Source organism: Chaetodon auriga, chromosome 21 (genome assembly GCF_051107435.1).
Source record: "Chaetodon auriga isolate fChaAug3 chromosome 21, fChaAug3.hap1, whole genome shotgun sequence".
Taxonomy (NCBI): domain Eukaryota; kingdom Metazoa; phylum Chordata; class Actinopteri; order Chaetodontiformes; family Chaetodontidae; genus Chaetodon; species Chaetodon auriga.
This window is the reverse complement of record NC_135094.1, coordinates 9454339-9477936: the sequence shown is the minus strand read 5'-3', so window position 1 is coordinate 9477936 and position 23598 is coordinate 9454339. Positions and strand designations below refer to the sequence as shown.

The 23598-nt window shown below is 44.0% G+C and overlaps 3 protein-coding genes across 3 annotated transcripts; 1 reads left to right on the top strand and 2 right to left on the bottom strand.

Moving 5' to 3' along the window:
• Positions 1-743: 743 nt before the first annotated feature.
• Positions 744-12810, top strand: lnx2a (ligand of numb-protein X 2a). The gene is made up of 11 exons (XM_076721424.1): positions 744-902; positions 3220-3778; positions 7496-7731; positions 7812-7949; positions 8174-8373; positions 8713-9126; positions 9237-9410; positions 9545-9722; positions 9811-10036; positions 10579-10737; positions 12013-12810. The coding sequence occupies exons 2-11, from the start codon at positions 3375-3377 to the stop codon at positions 12146-12148; spliced, it is 2265 nt and encodes a 754-aa protein (XP_076577539.1). The 5' UTR covers positions 744-902; positions 3220-3374; the 3' UTR covers positions 12149-12810.
• A 110-nt stretch (positions 12811-12920) lies between these two features.
• On the bottom strand, positions 12921-19199 carry gtf3ab (general transcription factor IIIA, b). Its single transcript, XM_076761824.1, has 9 exons — positions 14909-19199; positions 14678-14772; positions 14486-14582; positions 14290-14378; positions 14125-14198; positions 13965-14045; positions 13656-13888; positions 13264-13317; positions 12921-13150 (listed from the first exon to the last, which is right to left on the bottom strand). The coding sequence occupies exons 1-9, from the start codon at positions 15020-15022 to the stop codon at positions 13019-13021; spliced, it is 969 nt and encodes a 322-aa protein (XP_076617939.1). The 5' UTR covers positions 15023-19199; the 3' UTR covers positions 12921-13018.
• A 1568-nt stretch (positions 19200-20767) lies between these two features.
• Positions 20768-23381, bottom strand: rpl21 (ribosomal protein L21). The gene is made up of 6 exons (XM_076761823.1): positions 23322-23381; positions 22444-22522; positions 22243-22304; positions 21846-21958; positions 21151-21301; positions 20768-20891 (listed from the first exon to the last, which is right to left on the bottom strand). The coding sequence occupies exons 2-6, from the start codon at positions 22508-22510 to the stop codon at positions 20802-20804; spliced, it is 483 nt and encodes a 160-aa protein (XP_076617938.1). The 5' UTR covers positions 22511-22522; positions 23322-23381; the 3' UTR covers positions 20768-20801.
• Positions 23382-23598: the final 217 nt, after the last annotated feature.

Genomic DNA, 23598 nt, shown 5'->3' with positions numbered 1-23598 from the left:
ACACGTGTGTCAGAAGGAAAAGGAGTTCTTTTGCACTATGTACTCATTATTATTGATGATGCATCAATATGCCAGCAGCATTTTAATGTTGCAGTAGGTGGAAGTGGAGCTCAGTTTAACCACTTGGGCAGTCGACTCTCAGCATTAAATAATTCTAATCTGTAAATGCTTATACGTAAATTTCTCGATATGCAAAGTAACTAGTAAGTGAAACAATGCACATAATCAGACAGTTTTCGTGTTTTACCCTTCATTAATAATTTCTTAACATTCGTCTTTGCAGACTTATAAACAAACTCATATCACCTATTAATGACTACTATAACTCACCTGCAAAAGACATTTTACATACATTTTCTTCCGAGAAGTTGTTCTTATTCATAGCTTACAACTAATTTACAAAGCACTGCTAAATTGTTTATTAACCATTGCATAAGCCAATACTTACAAATAAAACCCCTTCATAAGAAGTGCCTCAATTAGAAAGTGTGTTTTACTGACATAATCACACCCCAAATGACAAACTAAAACTTTTTTTTTTATTGCAAAACAAGACAATTTAACCATATGAAATACCATGAACTGAATGAATTAAACTTTGGGGGGATTTTCTTTCTTTTTTTTAATTATTATTATTTTTAATTATTACTCATTCATTTATTTTTGAACAGGCCATCTGGAAGCCACCCGTGATTCTGCTCTGGATTGACAACCACAGGCCCCGCCCAGCCCCGTTGACGGACAGCAGTGGGCGGGGCCAGCGCCGCCAAAGGCACGGGGGCGTTTTCGTGCGGGTTTGCGGAACGGGCCGTTGCGGTGAATGCGTGATTGAGGTCCCGCAGCTAATAATCGTCCCCCTTTTTGGGGCCGGAGTGCACGGCGCGGAGGAGCAGCCGGAATAGGTAATGTTACATCTGCATATATTCAGTGCCTGCATGAACGGTGTCAGTGTGTGGCTGGCTTTGCATTGATATTGCCATTGTCGCTTCATCTGTCCTAGCTTTTCCGCTTGTGGAGGGTGGGTTGGAGTCAGACAGATGGGGGCAATGATTAAAAAAATGCTCTTGTCTAATCAAATGTGTTCAACGCCTGTCTTATAGATCATGGCACTTCAGCTGATGCGTTGTCAGGGTAACTTAGAACAATGACAGTGAGAAAAATGTAAGGAATTTTCAATGAAATCAGTGTCAGTTTTTGTTGTGATCATTGCATGTCTGACTGTTGTGGGAAAAAAAGCAGCCTCTTGCAACAGACCTAGCAGAACAGCAGCAGGCCTCCTCTTGCAAGTGGCTATCAGCCTTTTTTTTTTTTTTTTTTAAGATAAGAGACGACGAGATGGGGGTTTATGGAAATGTAGGCTAAGCCGATAGGACCTGAGATTTAAAAATCTGTGGCCTAAAACATCATCTCATCTTATTTGAAAATGTCATTCCTGCAGGCGAGGTTGTTCGTGGCTCGTCCTGTGTTGTAAGAGGAGATTGTCATCTCTAAAAAAAATGAAAAATGAGCAGAGACAGGTGCAGGGCCAAGACTGTTATTTATTAATATAGAAAGCAGTGCAATGACAATAACAGCATGGCCTTGGACTCTCACACAGGCACGCACGCACACGCACGCACACAGTGGGATTATAAGAAAGATATTTGACAAGCATTCGCCGGTCTTCTTGTGTAAAGGAATCTGTTGCTACAGAGTAAAGCTGTGTTTAAAATAGATTTAAGTGCTTTTTCGTGGCAGGAGCTCTAAAACTGCTTCCACAGTGAAAACCTGAAGACTTTACTTATTGATAAAGACTATTCGCAGGATGTACGTAGTAGCACCCAAAAAGCTCTAGTGCATGATGTGTGTGTGTTTTTGCTTTCGCTTGACTTATGCTTGCGTATCTACAAGTCCGTGCGTGTGTGTGTGAGTACGTGTGTGTGATGTGGTGATGTCACAGCTTTGTTATAGGAACAGAGAAGCCTTGTGTCCTCATGATTAATTCATGTCCAGCTGCGGGATAGAGACAGAAGCAGCCAGTCACACACAGACAGGAGCACGTACTTAAAGGAGGCTGAAATAAGTAACTACCGGTCCGGCAGCCAAGGAGACAGGAGAGACAGGTTGTCACAGAAATGGGTAGCCGCGGAGACGAGACGGAAAAAGCGAACCAAGGGGGCTCTCATCATCCTGCGCGCTGTCTGACAAGCTTTCAGGCTGCACCAGGGAGGAGCAGAGCATCCTCCTGCTGAGAGGAGTGCATCTGTTGTGTGGCTCCTCTGCATCCTTCTTCTGCTACACTCTGAATGTCAAGCCCCGCTGAGCAGAGCAGGCTCCAGGTCGTCATGGAGACAGGAGCAGACCCCCGCCGGAACAGAGGCAGGTAGTCACTGTGGCTTGGCTGGCCCGCTGTGCGCTCAGGCGCGCCCTCTGCCGTCCGCGGATGGCACCAGAGGGGAGAGCGTCTGCAGGTCTGAACGGCGCTGGATGTGAAGCACTGTGGAAATGATCAGCGCGCACAGTGCACTAGCTCTGGGGACGCACTCCTCCTCGGTGGAGTGCTATATTTCAAGACTTTGCTTTAGGCATGTTCTCTTTTCGGAGACTGAGTGCGTATACAGCAGCTCCATGGCCTGAACCACAAATATCAAGTTGGCTGTGTGGAGTGTTTGAAGAATTCCTTCAGTTTTCTTCTCTCTTGTGTGGACTTGGCTGCCTTGCAGACCCTCACCCATCCCCTCACCTGTCTCATTTTCTTTTTCTTGTTTTGTGCCTCTTTCAGATTTTCACATCCCCTTAATCTCTGTCACCCCTCTCTTTCTTCTTCCTCTCTCTGCCCCTGCTGCTCTTCTACCTCTCGCTGGCACTGTTCTCCCTCTCTGTTGCTTTCCCAATCCCACTTCCTCTGATCTGTGTCCTCTCTCTGCCTCAATCCCAGATAATTCCCTCTCTGTGGAATTGGAAGATTGCAGCAGGCGAGAGCAAAAGAGAGATTATACTGCCAGATTAGTGGTCAGGAGCAGCAATACATAATCTCAGCACACTCACTGACACACACACACACACACACACACACACACACACACACACACACGGTGCCACTCTCGATCTCATGCAGACACGTGGGTACACGTGCACAAAGCATTTGCCACATGAATAAATGCACGAGCACATAATCAGACACTTGTTGTTTTTCTGAAACAGCTGTTTAACCCTCTTGCTTTAACCTCTGACCTGCAGGGTGATGTGCCATCAGCCGCTGGGGGGCATCTGTCCTCTCTGCAACTTGTTCATCCTGTGAAGCTTATGGGATAGGAGTGTGTGTGCCCCTTCCCAACATTGCTGCCCCACTGGAGTCATTTGTGCCAAAGCTGAGTTGCGTGGAAGGAGCAGAGATGGGCAGCCCAGGCTGCGAGGTGGGTCTAGCCAGGCCGGTGGAGCCAGCCCTGGAGGCTCTGTGTCCTGAGTGTGGCCAGATCCACCGCAGCTGGGAGAACCACCTTTACAACTACCGTCTGGAGGTGGACGACGACCTGGTGTGCCACATCTGCCTGCAGCCGCTGGTGCAGCCACTCGACACGCCGTGTGGACACACCTTCTGCGCCCGCTGCCTGCGGAGCTTCCTCCAGGAGAGGGACTTCTGCCCTCTGGACAGGACACGGTTGCAGCTGCAGGCGTGCCGCAGATCCAGCATACTGGTGCACAAGCTGCTGGACAAGCTGTCTGTGTCCTGCCCTTTGACCCCAGTCTGCTCCCTCAGCATGCCACGATGTGACCTGGAGGCACATCTCAAACACAGGTAATAAAGCTCACATGCAGACATAATAGATGAATGCTTTCACCAGTGCAAACAAACACACACATAGTCACAGATCAAACTTCACGCGTGCATGACAACCAAGAGTTCTATACAGGTAAGGCAGCTTAGTTCTAGCTGCATTAGAGTCAACCAGACAAAGAAAACCAAAGACACCAGATAGCCTAATTAGTTCCTCGCATGTTACTGTTAGAGCTGAAAAGATTAGCGAATTATTCAATTAGTTGATCAAAAGAAAATGAATCTGTTTACGGAGTGATTACTGTAAGTCGTTTTTTAAGCAAAAGTGCCAGCAGTTCATTGGTTTTCTCTGCTCAGGAGTCAAGATTTGCTTGTTTTATCAGTTTTCTATGGTAGTAAACTTAATACTTTTGGGTTTTGAGTGGCTGGTTGAATGAAACAAGCAATTTGGAGACATTCCTTGTTGTCTTCAAATTATTATTGTAACAAGCCTTTTCATCACATTTTCTGACATATTGAAGACGGCACCATTCATCTCTTCGAATCGATGATGAAAATAACTGTTAGCTGCAACTCTAGTCACCTTAGTATGACTTAAAATACTACGAGTTGCATTCAGAACCCCTCCATCCTCATGGTTGGCTCGTCTTTGGCAGGAAGTTTAAGAGGTATCATAGGTCTTAGTCCAGACTTATCCACCATCTTTAACCCTAAGGGTTTCCGTCCATCCACACGCTTTGGCTTTTGGCCCATTTGGACCAGGTGCTGTGAGACCCTGAGGGGATTATTGGGCTGTAGGTCATGTGACAGAGGATTAGTGGTTCCCTACCGCAGTCATGGGTTGGCAGACCAGGAGCTCCATGTTCTCATTCTGCAATCATGCTGAGCAACTTCAACACCAGAGACCTTTTCAACCATTTCTTCTGTGAGACAGCCAAAGGCAACCCTGGCCTGTGGTGAGTCGAACATGGCTGGGCGTGAGGTCAGCGTGACTTAGGATGGCATAGTGGCATCTCTCACTGGTTTCCTCCATCTTTCCGTCTGTCTGCCTCTCAATTTATCTTCTTTCTAGCACTCTCTCTTTCTTCCTCCGTGGCCCTGTTTTGCACTGAAATGCAAGACGGTGTGTTTGCATTTGTCCGAGCAGCCATAGGGTACCCAGGTCAGGTTGTTCTTGCTGTAACGTGGATGGAAGTGGTGTAAATTTTGCATGTGATGGGATATTCAAAATAAATGAAGCAGCGCTTAGAGGATCTACACAGCATATAGCGGTTTAGCTTTGCTTTGTAAATGTAGCTGTAAATGTGCAAAAACGTTGTCAAACGGACAATCAAATCAAATATCAAATACTATAATCAGTGTTCTTCATTTGGGAGCAGACTTCTATATAGTTTTTTTAAGATGATGCGTGTTCCTAATAGCTTTGCGACAGTATCAGATTTTCACGGTATTATCTGTTAAATTTTTTGGTTGAGCAGCACTTTGTTATAATTTCACAAATGATTCTGTCCTGACAGACATGAAACTCGATCTAAGCTTGAAATATTTTTTTCTTAGTAACACTAATGCTGCAGAGTGCAATAGTGCAGGTAAGCAAATGAACATGGTATGATAACTGGCCATTTTCGTGCTGCAGTACATTGTGAAACCAGTATGTCCAGCTGGTTTTTCACTGGATGTCCAGTGGCCACCCAACACTTCAGTTAAGTCAAGAAGATTTTCCTTAACAAGCTCACACTAACAAGCTACCACGAATAAGCTGTTAAAAGCTTTTCTGAGTCAGCCGTTTTTGCAGGAGACTGTTGATTTTCTGCCTTTAAAGTGGGACTATATGCTAAGACAGCTACTGTAGCTACGAGTGACAATTACAGGATAATGGTGAATGGTAAACTTAATGTAACAGTAGCGTGGAGTCAAAGTGACTCCATTAATAACATTGATTACACAAGCGATACTTGTCTAAATTTAGCTGATGTTTGTTAATATTAGCCACCACAAGCTGCTGGTCACACCAGACCAAGTAAGGCTGTAACAGCAAAGTATTAAAGTGGTGGTGGTGGTGTTTTATTTAAGAGGTCTATTTAAATGCTCATGAATTTAACTTTTAATTTTTTTGAGAGGAGAAATGTTTAATTTCTTCTTTCAAACGATGCCGCTTTAAGTGTATCCAAGTCTGAAAATAGCCCCAAAAGTCCCTGAAATCTCTGCTAGTGTTTCTCTCCAAACCTTCTCCTCAAAGGTTCAGAGCTTCAGAGCTTTAAACTTTACTGTCCACACCTTTCAATCAATCACATCAGCAGGTTCATACATCTCAGCGATGGTTGAGCACATCGTGTCGTGTCAAAAAGACACAGAAAGATGTTGTGAGACAGATCAAACGAGGTCACTGAGGACTAACGTGACATTCTTTAGTAAAGATTAAAACTCTGGCCCACGTGGGGTTTTGTCGCTCCCCTACCCGGCAGACTTAGGTCTAAGATAGTAACAGGAGCCAAGAGTGTGCTGTTGCTGTGTGACTTTGTCAGCCACCATTGTTTATGTTGAAGATTAGGGAATCACTGGACGTTAGATTAAAAGAGGGAGTGCCAGGCCGTGGCGTTGGTGGGCTGGTTGATCGTACTGCTGATGGTGTGTGTGTGTGTGTGTGTGTGTGTGTGTGTGTGTGACAACAGAGGTACTTTTCACCGTTTGTGAAGCAAAGACTCCACATGAGCGTCTACATGCAACCTGTTCAAATGAAAAACTTTACCTTTTTCTCTCAAAACTGTTTTGTCTTGGTCTTGATGGAAAACACTACGGGCCAAAGACAGATGTGAAAGAATATTAATTCAGAAAAGGGGAGAGAAAAATGACACGAAGCCACGCAGCAGTGCAACACGCTTGCTGCTGCTTCTATTTTGAATGTTTCAAGAGCAAACAGTCGTGGTACAGCGATGTTTGTTTTCCATGGTACCGTTTTACTTCGGAGGAAGGACAGAAGCATTTAAATAATTCAGCCAGCTCATACTGTAGCTGCTACGTAAAGTAAATACTTCAAAGTCAATTAAGGGTGAGACCACATTGATCCCTCGAGTCTGTCTGTGTTTATTTCTAATTGTTTTTCAGTGAGTTTTGAGGGACAGAATTGATGAATCTGTCTCCATCAGATTTGTGTTTATTTTGCAGGAAAGAGCACAGCAGATTGGCTGAACCTTTGTGGGACTGGCCTACCGTATATGTCATTATGCAATCATTTAAATAATTTATGAAGAAAATATGCAGAACTTTTACCAGTTTCAGCTTCTTCAATGTGAGTTATTCCTGTGTTTCAAACTCAAGAGTCATCATGGACTTTTGGAGATTTTTCACTATTTTCTATTTTACATTTACAGGAGAGAATTGATTGATACATGCCCCACATATACTTGTAAAATGTTTAGTGCATCCCTGCATCAAAACAATGTAAAGATATCCACATATGCAGCAGTGTTTTCTGGTGTTTTGTCAGTGACAGATCAGTGTGCTTGCACCAGAATTCTGCTGGGACCTCCCTTACAAAAACTGCTTTTTCACTCTCCCCACTGAATCCCCTGCAGCTGCACATGACCCTGCACTCTGACCTTCTCTAAAGAGGGGACAAGCAAAAAGAGCCTTCCCCTGATGGGATCAGTTGCGTCACATTAAATTAACTGATGCTGAACCTGATTTTCTTTGCGCGTCAGATGGACTAACAAACTGACGCCTGTTGCTTGGTGAAAGGTGTCCCGGGACGCGCTGTCAGCAGACGAACATGGACGGCCCGCGATGTGAGAGCGGGGATGAGCGAGCGATGGTGACCAGCCCTCCCAGGTCGCCCGGCTCCCCACAGACAGACCTGAGGGACCGCACTCCCTCCCCACCCTCCGGACCTAATAACACCAGCAGCGGTGGGCCCATGTGGACGGAGGACGCCGGCCTCGACAACCCTGCCTTTGAGGAGAGCACGGAGGAGGACAGTGAGTCAACCCACTGCTCCCAAGTGTTTAGACTGTCAATGAACACACTTTAGACTGAGACATAATCTTCATGTCTTTAGGTGTGGTTGGGTTGGAGTGTGTGGTCCCCAGGGTGAAGCGGCCCCTCAGTAATCCCTGCATCCACCTCCTCCGCTCTGTCAGTTCCACCTCCTCTGGCTGGGACTGCCCTGAGTCTCCACCTCTCTCTGCTGAAGAAGGTACAGCATCATGTCCTCCATCTGACTGAGCATCTTCCCTGCAGGGCTGAATAGTAGAGATCTGAGATATGAAACATTGCAGCTTATCTCCTTTGCAGTTGTAAGAGCTGTAATCTTAGACGGCGGGATAATCACATTCAGGCAACATTATGCGAAAGGTTAGGAGGATGTGGAAATTGAATTCTGAAATGCAGCTGTGTAATGGGATTTGTGTGTGCATTAAGGCTGTGTGAAGCTGCCCTCGCTTCCTGAAGGAGAGATAACTGCCATAGAGGTCCACCGGGCAAACCCCTATGTTGAGCTGGGCATCAGCGTCGTCGGGGGAAATGAGACACCGCTCATTAACATCGTGATTCAGGAAGTGTACAGAGACGGAGTCATCGCTCGAGACGGGAGGCTGCTGGCTGGGGATCAGATCCTACAGGTACGAGTCTCAGAGTATCAGATCTGCTCAAATAAATCTACTGTGCACTCCCTCCCCTGCACAAACAGACAGATAGGCTAAGTTAGCAACTAGCTGGTGAACGTAGTGGAGCATTTAGCAGCTAAACAGTCAGATATTTTTCTCAGGAGTTGGTGGAGAACAAAACAGAGCTTAGAAAAGAGTGAGTATTGGGCATACATTTGTCAGATGGACAGAAACAGAAGGCTCCAAATGAACGCTAAATTTCATCTGTGTCTGCTGCTTTAAGGTGTTAAAGTTTAGTGTTGTGTTTACAGCTTGTTGTGCTGGTTTACATACTGATTAATGTCTTATTCCAAGGTGAACAATGTGGACATCAGTAACGTCCCCCACAGTTTTGCCCGCTCTACGCTGGCACGCCCCTGCACCACCTTGCAGCTGACTGTGCTGAGGGAGCGTCGCTGCGCCTCCCGGGCACCCCCCTCCTCTTCCTCCTCCACCCCAGCTGTGCCCCACGCTCCCTGCTCCACCCCTGAGGGCACCCCGTCCAGCCCCGCCACACTGAGAATCACCCTACACAAGCGGGACTCAACAGAGCAGCTCGGCATCAAGCTGGTGCGGCGAACGGATGAGTCAGGAGTGTTTGTGTTGGATCTGTTGGACGGAGGCCTGGCAGCGAAGGATGGCAGACTGCGGAGTAACGACCGTGTGTTGGCAGTCAACGAACAGGACCTACGCCACGGCACCCCGGAGCAGGCTGCACAGATCATACAGGTGAGGAAGCATTTGTGTACTAAGATTCTTTTGGTTTTATTTAGAAGTAAAAACGTGTCATGTTATTGAGGGAAAAGAGCGTCCCTAAAACACAGACTCTGTCTTCTTAGGCCAGTGGAGAGCGAGTCCACCTGATGATTGGTCGACCCAGCAAACCCACTCCTCCTCCACCGCCAAAATCAAGCTCCACCAGAGACCTCTACTGCCTTGATCACTTCCTGCCTAACCACAGCTCTACCCCGAGTCCTGTGCCCATACACCTCTCCCGCACCAGCACTCACAGAGTCAGTAGAAACAATAATGCAGAAAGAATAAATAGAACATTTACCCATGAATACACACAGAGACTGAACCTGTGTGTGTGTGTGTGTGTGTGTGTGTGTGTGTGTGTGTGTTGCCTCTGTGTGATCATCCCCAGGACCTTTCCCAGTGTGTGACCTGTAAGGAGAAACACATCACTGTGAAGAAGGAACCCCACGAGTCTCTGGGCATGACTGTCGCGGGAGGGCGGGGCAGCAAGAGTGGGGAGCTGCCAATCTTTGTGACCAGCGTCCAACCACATGGCTGCTTGTCGAGGGACGGACGAATCAAACGAGGTGAGCTCTCCCGCAGAAATGGGCCAGACTCAGCCAGATCAAAAACATCACCTCAAAGACTACGGCCTTTTCTTCCTCTCTCCTTCAGGCGACGTCCTGCTGAGTATCAACGGGCAGGACTTAACGTACCTGAGCCACGGCGAGGCTGTGGGCACCCTGAAGGCCAGCGCCGCCTCGTCTTCGGTCCAGCTGCGGGTGCTGGAGGTCAGCATGGTAGAAGAGCATGACCACGACGAGCTGCTGCCTCACACACATGACAGCGACTTCGATGCCAACTGGTCCCCATCGTGGGTCATGTGGCTGGGATTACCCAGGTGAGCACACAGAGGAGAGGAAGGATGATGGAGGCACAGATTTGTCCTCGGTGTAGTACATGTTTTTAATAGATCAACGCAGCATATTTCTTTCTTCATGCTGCCCTATTTTTGATTTGTTTGATACTGTCTGAATACTGGACTGGAGTTTGGGCTGACTGCTTGTTTGAATGTAATTTTAAATGCGGCTGTTCTCTCTTCAGTTATATTGGATTCTGACCATTTATAGAAAATTGCAACCTGAGCACACTGATTCATGGTGTCAGTAATTCAATACATTCGATTCAAGTTGAGTCCCATTTTTTTCTCCTTCATTTTCTCCTCACTTGCTTTTGTGCTACTGCTCTTCACTCACTCCCTTTTTCTCAAAAGATCCAAGGAAAGTAGAGGAAGATGGCAAAAATAGCAAATTGCACTAGATTTATATCCAAACGATTTGGACCATTTGGTTGTCGCTTTGACGTTGCTCCATGGAGGATGCAGTCTGTCTATACTCTCTGTCCGGCCCCTCCTTCACCCTGCTCTCTGCTCTTTTCTTGCAGCTACCTGCACAGTAGTCATGAGATTGTACTGCGGAGGAGCCACCCGGGCAGCTGGGGCTTCAGCATTGTCGGGGGCTACGAGGAGAGCCACGGCAACCAGGCGTTCTTCATCAAGACCATCGTCCTCGGCACGCCTGCGTACTACGACGGCCGCCTCAAGTGAGTGATCGGTCGCTCTTCTCATGACTGTCTGTGGCTTTTCTTAGCAGTGGCACAGTGGTGAATTAGCAGGCAGATAAACTGTGACCTCCAGTTGGTGATAGATAAGAATGGCGTGATGATAGGCCACGCCTACACAGTGCATGTTCAGCTTCTTTTTTTCTGTTGTAACTATTTATTGTCTATGTGTATTTAGTAAGAAACAACTGTATTTCTTTAATCTATTGTTTTTCTCTCTTATTAAACAATGTTTCATTTTTATACTGAATGTCTTCGTGGCCTTCTGTTGTCGTAATGCAAACAGCTACCAGTAAACCAAAATGTTGTCTCTTTGACTCCTTCTCTGGGCACAGATAAGTCATAAAGATTGATCTATTGTAGGTTTAAAAAATGTAGGTAAACCTCAGAAGTAGAGGTGGAACATTCACTAAGTGGCTGCCTCTGCTCTCCAGGGATTCATTAATTAATCTGAAGGTTTTAGAACACGTCTCTAAGATAGCGTTTCTGTTAAAATACCCACAGCTGAACTAGGATTATCTCCCGAGGGTCTTCCTTTCTCTGTTTCTTTTCTGTCCCTGCACTAGAAAAGTAATGTGAAGGATACGTCTGTTGATATTCTATATTTTCCCTGTTTCCAACAAATCCCATGAAAAGACCAAAACCAACAATAGATTGGTCCTTGTAATACGTGTTGATAATCCTCTGCGCCACAGAGCTCCATTGTTGCGCAAAAAATATTAAAACCGCATCAGCAGGCCACACGGTTTCACTGGGTGAAATGTTCCTTCATTACAACTGTAGTTTATTTATCCTACGTACACCTGCTGCTGTAAATCCTCACTAGAGCATCATCATTCCCATTCATTTAGAAAATTATTTAACCTTTTCAAAATACATTTTTTTTGTGACCAGTTTAAAAAAAAAAAAAAAGCTTGGTTTAGGGCTTTAGAAAGAACGAATGAACTCAGAAAGGGTTGAGAAAGTAAAAAAGTACTGAAAGATGCACAAACACATTTCCAGTTTTTAAGGGCTGCAACTAACTTTCTTTCATAATTACTTTCATTATTAATTAATGTGCTGAATTTTTTTTTCATGGGAATTGTGAACCGTAACAAGTATATACATTTTCGCCAGCGTCGTCCTTTAACTATATTTTCAAGCTTCCTTGTCTTCTTGTGATGTTCTCCACTACGAAGCAATTTGAATGGCACATCACTCTGAGCTGTCAGGTCCTGTTTCTAATCTATGCTGACTTGTCTCTCTGTGTCATTCTAGGTGTGGTGACATGATCGTGGCAGTCAACGGCCTGTCGACAGCAGGAATGAGCCACTCGGCGCTGGTGCCCATGCTGAAGGAGCAGCGCAGCCGGGTGGCGCTTACTGTGGTCTCCTGGCCTGGCAGCCTGGTATAGCTGGGCCAGATCATAAGCAGGCTGCGCACCACGCTGAGTCCACCCAGAATGTTCTATATTGGGAACAACCTTGGCCAAAGTGAACTGGTACACGCTACTGTACATCGCTCCATACCGGGCTTAATCCAGGACCAAAAGTGTTCAGAACTGTAGTAGACCCAGCAGGACGGAGCCTGTCCTGACCAGGTGGGAACCGATCCAGATCGTGCCACGTCACTCGACAGACTGCACTCACAAACACACTGCTGAGATCATATGGTCATGTTGTCTTCACTCCCACAGGGAGAAATGGTACTGCAACTGTTAACAGGCAATCTGTGCTGTATTCACCTCACCAGGCAGTTGTAGAATCCAGGGCTGTATTCAGGTGGATGCATCGTTGCAGGTAGATAGAATATTAAAAAATATTAAAAAAGCAGTAGCCTGTGATCCGCTGACATCTAGGATAATGACCTGTAATCACTCTAATCAAGATTTTGTGCAACAGCAGTGCTGTATCCAGCTGAATAAGCCTCAGGCCTTATTAGAAACCTGCCGCACCCCGGGGGCTCAACCGCCCCTAGGCCTCATCACCATGACAAACAGCTGTCCCATCAGCTGGAGTTTTATACATGTGTGTGAATGTGTGTTCTGTTTGTTTAATAAACATTTCCTTCAGAGGATTAATGGCTCTACAGAGTGCTTTCCCACTACACGAGCAAGAGGCACATTAATAGTAACCGAGTCGCAACAGGAACTGGAAGCGGTGAGCGTAATGCTGTATTAATGAGGTTTTATTTTCTATTTGCATAAACAAAAAGGATGAACAGAAATATTACGGGATTCATTTCACCATTAATGAACATATCAAAGCAGATGTGTAACACAGCCTCAAGATTTGTTATCCTTTAAAGTCGTTTTGCGCAGCTTTGCAGCAAGCTTGGTCTCCGCTTGATTGGCTGCAGCTGCCAGTCTGGCCTGCAGTGCCGCACGCCAAGGCTGATTCTTTCTGGGACGCAGTTTCTGGTGGGGGAACAAAAATGTTTTTAAAAAGCACGTACATAATACAAAGACAAGGTGGAGAGGGGCAAAAGACATTTCCTGTATTAAGAATTAATTTAACAAGGACAGGTTACCTTCATCTTTTTCTTTGCTGGGTCATGCACCACTCCATGTCGCCACAAGCTTTCCTGGACAACAATTAACACACTGTACAGATCAAGTCACCCAAAATCTTAACATCTCACTTCTAGTAGCCCCAGTCCTGTACAGAGTTTCAGGTCTTAATGTGCTCTGGTTTTTCTAATATCTGCCACCAAACAAGTACAATGAAGGTTACTGGAAATGAGATTGTGTTGCTCATAAAAGTCGCCTCTTGTTGTCTCGGGGTTGCAGCAATGTGTTAAAGTGCATATGTCAAAACCTTTAACATGTAAAACCAAAACTATCCCCATGGTAGGGTGCCACAAGTTTGACAAAGTTGTAACTTGACATTTGGATATCATGAAATTGTGCAGGTTTAATTTACCTTCATGGCAAACCTCTTCCCACAGCCGGCGTACGCACAGCTGAAGGGCTTCTTGCCCTCATGGTCTCCCAGTACGTGACTCTCCAAGTTGAAACGACGAGTGAACTTTTTATCGCACCCTTTTCTGGGGCACGACAGCATCCTCTTCTCCCCAGAGTGGACACGCAGAACATGCTGGCGCAAGAACCAGGGTTTGTTAAACAGCTTTTTGCACTGTCCACACGGCACCTTGACTGAGAGCAAAGAAGTCATTAAAACAGTTCATGAGTGACAAGGTATGCAATGCAACAAAACAGCACCCAGCATTACCTTTATGCTCCTTTCTGTGCTTCAGATATTCTGTCCACGTCTTTCCCTGAAAAGGACACGCTGCATTCTCACAAGGGTACCCTGCAGCAGAGAGAGAGAGACGAGGGTTTTTTGGTTACATGCCAGTTAACACATTAAAGCCTTGGAGTTATCAACCAACCTGCATGCATTCGCTCATGATGCTTCAGTCTTCCATGAGAGGGAAATTCTCTTGCACAGCCACTGAAAGTACAACTACATCACATGTTAGATTTGAGATGGCCAAGCACAATTAAAAAAAAAATAAAGATTCAAGTGTTCCTGCATCAGATGTGGAGCCACTCACTGAAATGGCAAAAGCTGTTGGTGCTCACACTGATGGGCTTTCAGTTGGTTCCTCTTGCTGAAGTCTTTTCCACAGCCCTGATGGTCGCACTGAAAGAAAACAAGAGCAAAAGCAAGCCAGTGCATCATCACAGCAAACCCCAACCAACTTGTGACTAATTACAAAAGGCAAAGAAGAGGAAAAGGGATGATTGTACTCGATAGCGCTTGTCCCGGTGCTCGTGAACTCGAGCCATGTGGTTCTTCATGCTGGCATTTGTGACAAACGCCTCAGAGCATCCATCAGCCGAACACCTGGAGACCAGCGCAGGTAACAGTTAAGACAGCTTGATAAACATCAAGATTACATTTTAACTTTTCCCAGTAGACATAAGGACAAAAAGGCTTACTTGTGTGGTTTTTCCCCACTATGACTGAGCTCATGTCTGGTGAGTTGATAGCGAGTGCAAAAGCTCTTGTCACAGTTCTCGCAGGAGAATGGTTTCTGAGGCGAGGGAAACATTTGACGCACAGTGTCAACAACACTAACAGGCAAACAAACACAATATCAGCTGCTGTGATGTGCACACTCGCTCTTTCTCATTGTTCCGTTTGGCTTCTAGCAGTTTGGAGCCACTTACCAATCCCGTGTGTTTGCAAAGGTGAGCCTCTAGCTTCCATGACTTACTGAATTTAGCTTTACACTCAAAAAAAGAGCAAACATAGATTTTTTGACTTTGCAACCTCTCCCCCATCTTTAATAAGAGATGTCAGATGTGGTGTTATGGTCACAGACAAAGCTTGTAACAAAGGGGCAGGACACTGACTGACCTACAACCAGCAGCCCACCTGTGCTTAATTTATCTTATTGGAATGTACCAATTAGAGAAAGAAAAGGGGTGCGCTACCTCACTGGAACTGAAAAATATGATTTGATATTTAAACATTTCACTGCAACAAATTGATTAACTTTTAAGTGTATGTTTACATCAGAAAACCCCATCCTGCTCAATTGGCTACACTCAGCAGTTAACTACACTCAGCTGTGCAGGATTGCAGTGCAGGTGATCCAACATGCAAGAGGCTAGAAAATGATTTAGGTCCCTGAGTTTAATAGTGATCCCATTCATACTCAATCATTATAAACGTCCATGACTCTTTCCTCCATATTGATTGATTCGGGCTTTAAAAATGTCACACAGGCTCCATGCACATGTGTCTCTATCTGCTGATCTGCTGAGTGTGTGTGGTGCGTAAGCTGGGAGAGAGGCGACTGTCTGTCTCCATTGATCACACACACACACACACAGAGAGAGACACAGAATTTACTGCTCTAATCTTAATCTTATCAACCCTCCAATATTGTTTTCTGATAGCTGAGATTTATTGTTGTCGGAGCTTAGTCTTCAGTAAGATCCTTTGTAACCCACAAATGTCAAACTCAATCAACCTTTCTCAGCCATTAAAGCTTGACTATGTAACTTCTGAAAGATGAAACTACATGTTCTTTCACTTACAAATGGACATTTCAATCTATAAGTAATGAACGTACCGTTGCTCATTTCAATACACTGGGTGGGTTGTGGTGCTACAGCGTTATTTGGTCTGCTATCTTAAGGTTAATGTTTGCGGATGTTAGCAAGCGTTGGGTAAATATTGCTGTGGACTTATAACACACATAATTTACTCATGTTGCTTACTTTATGACTCTCTGCTTCTGCTATTTTAGCTAAATGCAAAACAGCAGTTTAGCATTGTCACTTGAAGTCAAGGTGGCTACCAAAGGTTAGTCTCCGATTAAAGCTTGACTTTAGCCAAACAAACAAACAAGTGACAATTATGGAACAATACTAAATGCTAAAACATACACAACAGTAGCACAAGTCGAGTCATAAACAGCAAAGTGACTCAGTAACGACCTCAATTATTCAGCAACACCTCTGTAAGTTAGCTAACATTAGGTAACATTAGCCACCAAAAGCTAGTGGTCTTACCAAACAAATAAGGCCTGAGTGTATTAAATTGAGCTGGGGAGTGTTTTACCATTTGTGAATTCAATTTTTTAGTTGTCTGAAGCTATTTCTATTAAAAGTTTCATAATCATGCTATATGTCAGTGTAAATGCTGAAACTACATTTAGCATTCACATGACCCTTGAGCTTATTGAATCAAGCAAGGGTGTGTTTGTTTGTGAATTCAACTTTTCATTTTCAGTTTTCATTTCGAGTGATTACAGGTCATTCAAGAGCTGTTCTGTCTTCCAAAAGTTGCTCAGATATGTTTTTAATGAAAAAAGACAAACCCTTTGTGGCTTTAAAAGAAAATAAACGCTGATAATCCACTAACACTATCCGCTTGTCTAAATATTAGAGATCACCGTCTGCACCCATGTCATGCTCTCATGTGAAACCTTTGACTGACTTTTGTGAATAAGGCCTATTGAGAGCCTGTTGGGCGTTAACTCAGTGCCCTCCCACGCTTCAGGTAAGCATGCCTGGGTCAGTTGACACCGTTATCAGCCTCCTCCTCTTTTCATCCGGTCCCCCTCCACCTCCTCTACCTTTGCTGTCAGGGCCAGGATCAATACAGCTGGCCCAATATCCACATATATGACCATGCCTCCCCCATCTCTGATAACCACACAAACTCTATCTCCCCACCTATCAAACACAGAGATATAGCATGCACTCTGTTTGGCCTGCAGTGGGATTTCCTCGTGCCTTTGTCAAACCTCCAGGCCTATCCCAAACACACACACACACACACACACACACACACACACACACACACACACACACACACACACACCATGTGGACATATACTGTCACACCCACACTTGCAGCACAGTCACAAATATTACTTTCAAGACCACTGAAGGCCTTTTTTCTTCATGTGTCACAGCACAATGGTGGAAGTAGCAAATTATATCTATTCAGGTACTGTGCTAAAGTAGAATTTTGAGGTATTTGTAGTTTGATTGTACCTTTTACTGTGCTACATTTATCTTTTACTTCATAGTGATCAAAGGTGCAAAAGTGCACATATGTGACAGTATAGATACAATTCATATCCACCAACACTGAAATCCCGCCACTACATGAATGCATCTGTAAGAATAATCCAATAATCAAGTCAATTAAAATCAGTTTTATAGGCATAACCCAATATCATGAATCACACAGTAATTAATATGTGGTCTAAATTCTGCATAACATGTATGTGATTGTGAAATTTCATGTCATGCAACATTTACACACACAGCTGAAGCCTATTTGTGTCTATGTCGAATTATCCACTGTTTTTTCTGTGTGTGTGTGTGTGTGTGTGTGTGTGTGTGTGGTTAATATGTAACACCCTGGGTCGATGCGGCTGCTCTGAGCTGCAGGCTGAGCTGACAGGCTCAATCTGTGTATGTCAAATGTGTGTGATTAAGGAGTTCATAGTGCTCCACAGCTTTTATCCACAAGCCTCGTCTTTCTGTCCTCCTCCCTCCCACTTGCTCTCTCTCTCTCTCTCTCTCTCTCTCTCTCTCTCTCTCTCCTTCTCTGTTTACTTTTTGTTCCTTCAATCAGTAACTTCCATGAGTCAGTGCCACACATGACGCGCTGGTGTATCTGTGAGAACGAACACACACACACACACACACATGCACAAAGGACTTTCTATGTAGGTGTAATTTCATATTATTCAGTATAGAGTCATAAAAAAGCAGTAGAAAACATGATAAATGGTCTTCAATCAATAACTGTTTAACCCTTGCAAAAAGCTGTGGGAATATACAAAAAAAAAATAGAGGCACCATTCAGCTTATCTGAATACTGAAAGCAAAATCCCGGCCTTTTCCAATCAATACCAAGAGCTTCAGCTGCCAACCAGCTCACTGATTGATTGCATTTTATTTTTCCATCTGTTTTTCCTGCTTTTACCTCTTCAGGTTGTTGGATACTTATTACTCTGGCCTGATAAGCCCCGGGTCTGAATTCTCTGACCTCGGGCCTACGGGGTTATGAGGGTGAAGAGAGACAACCTCTGCAGGTTTATCTCAATACCATTGTTCACAAGAGGGATTACAACATTCATATTCTGTCCATAGACTTTAATACCTTTAGAAAATCCATCGTCCACGTATATGAAAGATCTCTACTTCTAATAATTCAAGTGATGCACACTCAGAAATTAAATGTAATCCTCAGGCTGATTCACTGTTGGCCTTCTCTCTCTCTCTCTCTCTCTCTCTCTCACACACACACACACACACACACACACTTCATTCTGTCAGCTGCTGCCCTATCTCTGTAAACTGCTGCTAATTCGTGTAAATATTGGGTAAAGTACTGAGGTGGGATGAGATAACCTATTTGTCACATAACCAGCCAGCCATTCAGCCTCCACTGATTAAACAGCACACACATCAAGTGGTACACACACACACACACACACACACACACACACACACACACACACAAAGCATACAGACAGTGCTATAACATCATGACAGAAACATACATATTCAAAAAAAAACAAAAAAAAAAACATGTACTTGAGTTTTACCAACATGTCACCTTTTAAATGGTAAACCACAGTAACTTAGAAAATTTCTTATGAGTTCATAGATCCATTCACTCAAAAGAAAAAAAGGTTCAATATAAACATGTAACATTATAAAATATGGCATAATTGTTAAAATCAGCTGCTCACACGTGTATTGTGCATGTCCATAATTACTATTCTTACAATAAAAGTGAGTATAGTTATCAAAAACTCCCATTCTCACGTGTCAAAATTAGATTTGTATTTTGCAGAATTGTTTTGAGCATTTATATCTGAATTATGCATAAAAACCTCCACATTAACCAGTCAAAATTGTAGATCTCTGGAAAGCACTGGAAAGTACTCGATTCTCCTCATTTCAAAAGTGGTGAGCAGGGCGGTTGTGGTTGCATCAAGCAAAAACTGCTGAATCATGGTCTGCCAAACATGTGTCAACTAAAATATTGACAAACCATATTGTCACTGTCATGAACCATATCTGTGGTTCTAATTATGCCCGAACAAAATATGGAGCACAATTCAGCAAGGCACAATTCTGATACCCATGAAGTCGACCAACATGTGAGCTCAGTATCCCACAGTCAGACGGCTTCTGCGTGTTTAGTCTGAGCTTGACACAGATCGTGGTGCACACTGCCACCTACTGCATTAACACAGTACAAGCTCTACCTGTGGCATCCACCGGTTTCACATCTCCTTCCTCTGCTGGGCTTGAGGTGCAGACACTGATCCAACATGCCACTGATGTCCTGGAGCCCATATGTAATTAATGCCTTAATATCAGGTTTTATTTCACCTTTACATTGTTTTAAGGTTGGGGTAAAAAAAATCTTCCTCTGTCTGACAGCACCACACACACTTTCTGTGTCAGGTTTAAGCTATTTTTATGTTGTATGTGTTGTATTTGTATGTTGACGTTGAGTGTATTGAGTAAGTTGATGAAGGTGATGATTAGCAGAGATCACGGTCTGCACACAGCCACACAGCAAGTTTGTCATTGTTTTCATCTCTTCAAATCAGCTCAACAGGAAATACGCATTTACATTGTGGTCTGTGGGTAAATCATGGGTGAGTAGAACTCGAGCAACTGGTGCACCAGACTTGCCACACGACCCAGCTGTTCCTTTAGGCTTGATAAGTCACAGGTAGAAACAAGCCTTTCCAAAGCACTTTGACTCATCCTTATAGGAAATGCAGTTTTCATTAACTATGGTTCTGTTGTCCTAAAGTAAGCCAGCTGACCACCTACTATATCACAAAAGCAGAACTCAGAAATCCAGAAAAACAGAAAAAGTGAGGCTTGAGCTACTCGAGTCAGTCCATGCTGGCTTTATAGAGCAACTTAAATTAACGGTGATTGGGACATAAGGTTATGGGACAGTATACAGGCTTTATTTTTTTGCCTGAGGAGTTATAAGATAATACAAATGTAACACAGAACAGGTTTGGTCTATTAAATCTGTCCCTACTGCAAGAACGAGAGCTTCATCAGACATGTAGATAAAGAGCAGAAAACATTATTCTGACCACCTGTAGTCTGTATCTACTTCATTCATTTTAGACACTGTTCAACTCTCCTGTCTCACCATTTCAAGCGGAACCCATTACATTAATTATCAGTGGTCATGATAAAGGTTCAAGTTGCTCTATTTTAACAAGGCATCATTCTTATAAGAGACCTAATAGGAACACTGAAACTGTGCAGGTCTTTTACCTGCTATTCAGTGAACCAACCAACGTTGACTGAATGGGATAAAGCTTACAGGTGAAGGTGTGAGGATGTAAAATGCTTGTGACATGTGGGCCAGTCACTCTCAGATCGCCGGTGAAATGAAAAGTGCGTTTGATTTCATTTTCAATCAAAGGAGGAAAATCATCACTGAGTGACGGCACATCATGACACTTTAATAACTAGGAATGTGTGAACAGATGACAACACGACAAGCAGTATGTGTACAAATACTTTTATTTTGGTGAGCTCTTTATGCCATGAACTCATAGGGGATGGGCTCCAGCAGCTGTGGCACGTTTTTCTTGGTGCTGACGAAGTGAGCGTCACGGGGAGGAGCCGGCTGTAGAGACATGAAGGAGAGAATTGTTTAGCATTTCCCATTTAAAAATCCCAGTCATTAAATAATATGACAAATTCTAATGGTTTTAATTGGATTTTCACTAAAGATGCCTGAGAAAGATCACTGCAGCTGAATGACTTCCTTCATGACGGAAGGTTTTCACCAGGACATCTTGAAGATTTTCTATCTTTCTGTACTAAAAATTATTAGAGGTTACCCACATTAAAAAGGAAACAAGTCATTTTCAATCATTTCACACCTGACGCTTGAGTTCCACCCAGGTGCCCTTCTGCTTGGCCTGTGTCTTCTTGGCCTCGTTCTCTTTGACGCGCTGCAGGAAGCTGTCTCTGCTCTTTGAGTGCTTCACATGCTCAATACGCACGTTAATCCTCTTGGCCAGGATCTTGCCCCTGTGAGAGCCAAAAAAAAAAAACATGAGTTCATATCAAACATCAATGAAAACAAATTGCCAGGTAGCATTAGCTCAACATTCAAAGCAATGCTGTTTCAATATCTGCATTCCTCTGCTGTCTCCTAGAACAACCCCAGGACAAACAGGAGTTAGCCTGTGGTGCTTAAGGATGAAATACTTTTCCCCACGTGAATGACCACTCAGGACATAAAGTGCCTTGGTGGCAAAGTGAAGATGGGGGTCACATCCCTCCTTTTAGATGAAGTGTACAAGCAAGCACACATCAAAAAACTGAAGTTAGGATTTACAAGTTTCAGGAAAAACATTCAAGACTCTAGCAATGACGATCTGATGGATTGTTTAGATGATGCACTCATCACAAATGGTTTGGTCCTCTTAACCATCCCATGTGCACCACATGAATAGGAAATAAGTTTTTCACTGTTTTATGCCTTTGGCTTGAAGGGGCTTTAAGTCTTTTGGTGTGTGCCAGCTCACATACACATTTAGATACATCACTGTAAACGTCTTGTCCTACTTACTTGACTTGCTTGTTGACAATGATGCCGACAGCATGTTGGGTTACATTGTAGACACGTCCTGTCTTGCCGTGGTAGCACTTGTGAGGCATTCCCTTCTGAATGGTACCTGTGCCCTGAAAAGAAAACACATGAAACCATGTGACAATGTATTATACAACAACTACTAAGTGATCTTTATGTTATTAGTTGCCACAGCATGGAGCCAATAACAATTTCCTCCATTGTGTCAAATCTGACATTACAAAACAGCTCCACTTCATCCAGACTTGAAATATAGTCACATTTTAAAGACTTTTCACTAAAACCTCAGAATTTTGATGCCTTAAGATGTAGTGGCCTGTATCTGTCATGCAAGTAAACTTAACAAGGATACTAGTCAACACTTGCTGCATCTTACCTTGATGTCAACAATGTCGCCCTTCTTGTAGATGCGCATGTATGTGGACAGGGGGATTGGGCCTGTGGTGGAAATACAGTCAATCAATAAAGTTATTTTGCACAGCTTTAACAGTGGTTAAACACATACATACCACTAACAAGGGAATTAAGCTCTAAGTGCGATCTTATATCAAAAGCTACCATTTAAATTTGTACTCACCATGCTTGCGGAATGGCCTGCTGAACATATACCTGGTCCCCCTCCTCTTGCCTCTGGTGTTCGTCATGATGCCTGATTACTGAGAGAAAACGCACTTCAGTTAGTCATGATGGAGCCTAAAGATTTTCTTCCAGTGTAAAGATAATTCATGTGTTTAGAGGATGAAAATGAGACGCAAATTAAGGAGTCTGTTTTCATCTCAGTGCACCACAATATAAAGGGGACTCAGAAGAACTGTCATTTTCTGAAATCACAGGTAAACTGCAATACTGTTTCCGGTGTTACAACAAGAAAGGTGTACATCTAGATACACCGTGATTGATCATATGGCCCATAGACGTAGCTGCCGCACAAGCTAAAAGTAAGCTGGTAAGTGTCCAATAAACTGATCCAGGTGTATGACAACTAAACCAGCAAATACATCCCTAACGCATGAACATAAGAAAAACAAGGCAGTGTACGACTGTGCGACTGTGTTTGAGGGAATAAGCTAATATTCAGGCTAGCGAGAAATACAACAGATACCACTACATTGGGCAGTGCCGTATCTGCAGTTTTAGAGTCCTGTTAAATAATAGAGAGAATATTCACAACATATGCCGTGTTCTGTTGTATCATAGCGAAGACAACAGGCTGTTAAGAAGAAAATACTGTTTCTACAAAGCGTTTAGCTGCCGCTTACTTAGGCCCACATGGAGGGCCACGCTGCTGCCGTTTCTCACATTCAACGGAAAATATTGCTCTGTAAAACGCTTTTCCAGGCTATATCAACCAACTGACAGATATGGGGTATATGTGGAGCGTACATGGGTGCAACTGTGTACGAATGATGCGATAATACAGTAAAAAAATGACATTTGACGAGGAGAGGATCTTACCCCCGGTCTCAACAAGATGGCGGGTACGGCTGAAAGAGAGATCGTAGGCCCCAAAACTCCGCCTTGTGAAATGCAATTGAGGCAGACCTCAATATTGCCTGAACCAAATGAATGTGACGCTACAGGGGTGACAAGTGGTCGGCAGACCCAGAGTCAGCTCGTGCAGGAATTACAACCCAAGCGTGACGCCAATTCCTCTGCGTGAACTGGTTCCAGATCTGTTGCGTTCGAGAACGTTTATACGATGTGTTTACTGTTTTATCTCAGTCTACTAAAG